Here is a 6,700-nt window from a genome sequence, read left to right on the forward strand (position 1 = left end):
AATGCCGAGAAGGTAACCTGAATGAGGACTCCACCTGCTGCTAGGAAGATACTGGGACGCTAGAAGATTCACTGCCACACATTATCACAGCCCGTACCTGAAGATGAAAGGGAATATGTTTTTAAAAAGGCAGATTTTCATGGTACACATGTACAGGCTGAAGCCAGGCAGGGCCCACAAGGAACTCCTGACAGACCAAGCTGAGGCCCGCAGATCTAAGACCAAGGAAGCACGCAGGTGCAGTGAGGAGTGCCTTCAGGTCAAGAAGGAGATCCCCAAGACTATCCAAGGAGGATGACATCAAGAAATAACCACTTCTTGTCTGTACAGAATGGTCTTGATGACTACACAGATAATCAGTCAAATAAAATGAGGTTTTATCTTAGAGAAAAAAAATAATGTTTTGATTCAGTGTTTTCTTCTATTCCACAGTCTTCTCACTAATTTTAAACCCACATTTGCAGAATTTATAGAACTGCCAGAATTGACCAATAATTTTGTTATGGTAAATTATTAGTGAGGGGCCAGCAGGCCCCTCTGTCTCTCTCTCTCTCTCTGGTCAAATTAAAATAAATGAATGAATAAATAAAATAAGTATCTTAAAATTATTCAATATAATAGATTGTCTTAAGATTTTCTCAAATGAAATACTACATGAATGTATTTATATGTTAATGTTTGTCTCTGTAAACTGATCATTTATATTAGATTTCAAGTGGATTTACTAGATTATAATTTCTTTGTTTTTAAGTGGATTGCCCCTCATGGTGATAATCCATAAATCCTGGTGTGGAGCTTGCAAAGGTAAGTGCAAGTGTTCAGCTTGAAGTCAAACCTCAGATGTGTTGTTGAATGTTATCATTTAACAAATATTAGTACTGACTCTGGCCTGGCATCTCTGATTGCTTTGAGGAATACTAAAGAAATCTATGACAGATGTCCTGCCTTCATGAAATTTTCTATTGCATTGCAGGGGGCAGTAGGGAGGGTGAGGTGATTAAGATATAGTTACATTGACTATGTAATTAAATGGTAAAATAAGTAGTATGGATAGTAAGTATTAAAATAAGCTGAAATCATGTACAGAGAGAGAGAGAGACATGAGAAGTGATTGGAGAATTCCTAGAGGAGGTGGGAACCAAGTTAGAACCTTTACCTGACTCTGTGGTATGTTCTTTCTGCTGTATAACCCTGCCCTCTCCCCAGTCAGGTTTTTTTCTTTTATTTGGTATACAACCTTTAATAAAACCTGTATTTGAAAGAGTTTAAAATGAGTGTAATTAGTGATACAAACACATGTACTTTAGTGGCAGAGTATAGTCTATTCTTTAGTACAAGTTATTGAAATGTAGTTGTAAAAGGCACATGGTACAGTCAGCCCTTTGTATCTAGTGGTTCCACGTTAATAGATTCAACCAGTCTTGGATTGAAAACACTTGTAAAAAAAAATAATAAATGGGGATCAGCAGATGGCATAATGATTACATCACTGAACTCCCACGTTGTTGACCACAGTTTGAGTCCCAGATCCAGCAGCTTAAAACTCACACTGGATGCTTGTGCATACATGTCCAAAATCCCGAGAGAACAGAGGAGGGATTGTGGCGTGGCCATCCCCTTTTGGGGGTGATTTCTTGCTTTCTGTCTCTCTCGTTTCTCTCTGTCTCTACAGTGAGCGCACATGTTCAGTAGCAAAAACCTCTACCCAAAAATAAGAAAAATACAGTGTAACAACTGGTTACATAGTCTTTACATTGTATTAGGTATCACAAGTAGTCTAGCAATAATTTAAAGTGTAGGGGAGGATATGCAAAGAAATGAAGTCACTCAAAGTCACATACCTCTGCAGATGTGTCTCTGGCAGAAGCTGGACCAGAATCCAGTGTCCTGTTTCTGGCTTTTTAGAGTTAAAAAGAGCTGGACCAGAATCCAGTGTCCTGTTTCTGGTTTTTTAGAGAAAAAAAAAAAAAGTTTTAGTTACCTGAATTAACTCAGCAAATGCCTGAACTACAAAGAGAAATAGTGAAATAGTGATGCCTGTTCTCAGAGTTTGGATTTAACAGTGGTGTTTTCTTCTATTCCAAAATCTTTTCCCCGCTAGCCTTAAAGCCTAAATTTGCAGAATCTACAGAAATTTCAGAACTTTCCCATAATTTTGTTATGGTAAATCTTGAGGTAAGACTTGGAAAATTTCTCCTTTCTTCTATGATCTTAAGACACTGTGTTTTAGAATTGTTAATGGTATAAAATCATATTCAGCACAACAGGCTAATTACGTGTTTTTCTCAGGACCTCTGATACGAAGGCTTGCATCAGATGTGTTAGAAACCCATCCAGCTTCTACTTTGGAAAGGAAGTAGGAGAGGAGACGTAGAATAAGATCATTAACTTTTAAGCTCCTTTCATCATCAGTTTATGGTTATAATAGGTTTTACATCATTGTATAGCTGGACTGGTTGTGTAGCTCTATCTCCTGGGAGGACTGTGACTCCACATTGTAGCTAACATTCAAGAAATACTGTGTGCAAGTCAGTGATGTAGGTATTGGGAATATAGCAGTGAATAGAACAGACTCCATTCCCTTATTGGAACAGCATTCTAGTGTGGAAGACAGACAAACAAGAAGTAAAGAAATGTGTCAGATAATGATAAATGCTCTGGCTAAAAATGAAGGTGAGTGGGGGTGGGGAACGGCTTGCAGTTTATAAGTAGGTGTTTATAAAAGAAGGTGACATTTGAGCAAAGATCTGAAGCAGAAAAAGTAGTGATCCATGTAGATCATGGAAGCAGTGTGTTCAGGCAGAGGGGTACAAACAAGTCCAAGACCCTGAGTTAGAAGCATGCCTATTGCTTAATGACATCAGCAAGTAGGTCAGTGTAGCAGAGGAGGACTGAAGAACGGGTAGGACGTGAAGTTGGGAAAGTACCCGAGTGGCAGATAATATAGAGCCTGTAGGCCTCTACAAGCGGGAGCAAAGGCTGCTGAAAGGCTTTGAAGAGAGGGAGGACACTGAGTTTATATTTAATCTTAACAGGATGAAGAAGAACCCAAGGATGAAGATTTCAGCCCTGATGGGGGTTATATTCCACGAATCCTTTTTCTGGGTAAGGCACAAGGTCTTAATCTAGGGATGTGGGTGGAGAAAGAAGTGAATCAAGGCACTGATTCACCCGGTGAAACTACTGGAATGGCCCAAACCAAAAATAAACAAAACACTAGTTTCAAGAGAGAGTGGGAGAGTTCTGAATGTCAAAATTGCACATTTGAACGAAAACTCTTCTCATTTATTAACTGCTTTTGTGAGCAGTGACAAGAGTTTGGTCATCCATTTAGTCATTCAGCAATCATTTGAGCATCAGCCATATGTCAAGCACTCAGTACCAGAGACCAGGCACTGCAGGGACAGAGATGAACCACAAATCCCATCCCTGACCATATAGGTAGCTAAGGCACAGGATGGTATAACCAGACAAAGTCTTTCCACAACTTCATAACAGATTTAAAGACCACCTAACCTTTGCTCAGCATTCTGTGAGATTCTTGTAGGTGATTGGTGGGGGGTACATATAAAAATGTATTATCTCACAGAACCAGCAGGTGGTATAGTGGCTAAGGCACTGGATTTCCACACGGTCATCTGTGGTTTGAGTCCCGGACCTGGTGGATTGCTTTCTCAGTCTTCTTTTCTCATTCTGTCTCTCCAGTAAAATGAAAGAATGATAATGATGATGAATAGGTAATTCTTCCTTTTTTCTTTTTGAGAGATTTTTGCAAGGGCACATGTGCTTGCCAGAGAGATAGAGAGAGACAGGAGACAGTGAAAAATCACCTCTCAGGGGAGATGCCACACCATAGTTCCTTCTCCATTCTCCTCTCAGGATTTTTGGCATACATGCATGCACACATACCTGGCATGAGTTTGAAGCTACCAGGTCTGGGACTCGAACAGCAGTCAGCCATGTGGGAGTCCACTGACGTAATCATTATGCCATCTGCTAGTCCCATGAATAGATCATTCCTTCTTTTTTAATATTTAATTTTATTTAGTCATTTAATTTTACCAGAGAAAGACACACAGAGAAGGAAAGTGAGAAAGCAAGCCATCAGGTCCAGAACTCGAACCATGGTTGGCCATGTGAGAGTGTCCAGCACCTTCACCACGTCACCTGCTGGCCCTTAGATCATTCTTTTTCTTTTTTTAAAAAAGGGGGGGGGACTAGTGGATTACATAATGATTATGTTGCCGGACTCCCACAAAGTCGACCATGGTCCCAGACCCCTGGTGGCTTAAAACTCATGCCAGGTGTGTGTGCATGTGGGCCCACAATCCCAAGAGATTGGAGGAGAAGGGATTGTAGCATGGCCATCCTCCCTGGGGAGGGGGAGGGTTATTTCTTACTTTCTGTCTCTTTCTGTGTCTCTGGCAAGTGCAGGTGCCCTATAGCAAAAAAGAAAAGTGTATTACCTCAGCATCATCAAGCAGAAAAGAAATATACCAGGAAGCAGGAACAGTGTATGCCAAGACATTGGGATTGGGGCTATCGGTGGGCTGTATTGAGGGGTTGTGAGGAATCGTGATGATAGCATGAAATGCAAAGGATGAGTTCTGAGATAACGGGCTGCAGGGTTGGGTGGGTCTCATTTTCTAAAGGGCTAGTGTACCAGATAGTGTTTGAAGTCTCTTTCTGTTGCAATTCTTGTAACTCCTTTGCCATTTTGTCTGCAATAGATCCCAGTGGCAAGGTGCATCCTGAAATCATCAATGAGAGTGGAAATCCCAGCTACAAGTATTTCTACATCAGTGCTGAGCAAGGTACAGTTACGCTGAGAGGAAGGAGGGAGGATTGTTGCTAGACCTTACTGGGATGAACCACATGCAAGGTCTGTGATAGGAAACCATTCAGCACATCAAGCACTGCTTGCATGATTCGCTTTTGGCTAGATCCCGTAGAGGATATAGAAGAAAGATAAGACCAAGCCCCTTTCTATGCCATTGTACTCAAAATCCAGTGGAACAGCCAGCTGGTCTAGGAAACTGAGGAACTGAAGTTCACAGAGATAGTCACTTGCCTGTGGTCTCACACTTAAAAAGTCACATGGCTAGGATCTGAGTACAGAACTTAGTTCTTCCACCGCACTCTTCTTCCTGTAAGAACTAAGAATAAGAAGAGTGTTAGCTGTAAGCTGAACAAGTTTAAGAGGTTTTCTAGATAATAAACTATAACTGGACCCAGGAAGATAAGAACTGGTCTCTGGGCAGAAAGGAGGAAAACATTTCAAGCTAAGAAAGCAGCAGCAGGGGTTGAGGGTTGGAGAGGGTGGACAGGGAGTTTACCCTAACATTAAGAGTCTGTAAGGCTTGCTAGAATAAATGATGCCTAGACTGAGTCCTGAAGAAAGAGACAGCAAGCAGTAAAATGGGGAATGCATGTTCCAGGCAGGGAGAACAGCATCAGCAGACAGGAAGGGCGGTTCGAATCCGGTCAGCCATGCTTTCTCTGCTCCTTGAGCAGTCGTCCTAGAGTGCTCAGGTGCAGAGGTTGGAATACACGCCGTATGTTGTACCATATAATTGTTTGCTATTGTTTTCCTTCCATTTGTTTCCTTATCTGTAAAAAGGAATTGTTAAGTTGCTACATGCCCCCTTTTGCCATGTTACCAAGTTGTTGATCATTTTATGTTTTTTTTAAAGAATTATTTTATTTAACTTTATTTATTTATTTTTTTTAATCTCTCGGGATCTTGGGCACGCACGCACACGCGCCCGGTGTGAGATTTAAGCCACCGGGTCCGAGACGTGAACCGCGGTCGGCTACGTGGGAGTCCAGCGACATAGCCATTACGCTAACTGCTGGTTCCCTATTTATTTATTTATTTTAATTTGACCAGAGAGGAACAGAGAGAGAGAGAGAAGGAAAGTGAGAAAGCAAGCCACCAGGTCCAGGACTTGAACTGAGGTTGACCCTTAGCCACCACACCACCTGCTGGCCCCGATCACTGTATATTTTGAGCACTTAGAACTTTTATTCTCAGAATAGGGAATGGGAAGAGATCTGGAGATGTTATCACCTACATCTTCTGAGTAAGGAGAATGTTTTCTTTAACCAAACACAGATTGCTGGAGATTCCTAGTAGAGGGAAATTTTCCACATGAAGAATGTCAACTAACTGGGCTTTAGGTCTCCAACTCTTGTCCTTGAGATTTACTTTCTTTTAGAACTTCATCAGAGTTACCACTGCCATCTCCATACTGGCATAGTAAATGTACATGTAGACATAAGCCCTTCTCCAAATCCCCCCATGGCTCAGCTGACATGCACCTGGAACATTCAAACTTGGCTTTACTAAAAGCATAGGCAAAACGAAGGGAAATAACAAACTACCTTATCTGGCTCTTTTGAGCTTATGGGTTTGCTTTCTGAGATTTCACAGTCTCTGGCTCAGTCTAGCTCCTGACTTGACATTGTCAAGGGCTGTATGGAATCACCACTCAAAAGCATGTATTGAAATAGCTGCCCTCCTTGAAATCTAAATCCATATGAGGGATGCCATGAGATAGATGAGAAAAAATTTTTAAGAGATTTTTTGCTATAGGGTATGTACATTCACTGGAGAAACAGAGACAAAAGGGGAGAAATCACCCCCCCGGGGAGATGGCCACAACATAATCCTTTCGTGTCCATTTTCCTCTCAGGATCT

General features: G+C 41.5%; 1 protein-coding gene across 1 annotated transcript in view; it reads left to right on the top strand.

Annotated features, from left to right (window-relative positions):
• TXNDC12 (thioredoxin domain containing 12) overlaps positions 1-6,700 on the top strand; it is a 32,702-nt gene that overhangs the window by 22,917 nt on the left and 3,085 nt on the right. The window contains exons 3-6 of the mRNA XM_006149401.3: positions 752-804; positions 2,102-2,175; positions 3,036-3,105; positions 4,731-4,814. Coding sequence (XP_006149463.1) covers positions 752-804; positions 2,102-2,175; positions 3,036-3,105; positions 4,731-4,814 — 281 coding nt within the window. The remainder of the gene's footprint in view (positions 1-751; positions 805-2,101; positions 2,176-3,035; positions 3,106-4,730; positions 4,815-6,700) is intronic.

The sequence above is a fragment of the Tupaia chinensis genome, unplaced genomic scaffold, assembly GCF_000334495.1.
Source record: "Tupaia chinensis unplaced genomic scaffold, TupChi_1.0 Scaffold000259_1, whole genome shotgun sequence".
Classification (NCBI taxonomy): Eukaryota; Metazoa; Chordata; class Mammalia; order Scandentia; family Tupaiidae; genus Tupaia; species Tupaia belangeri.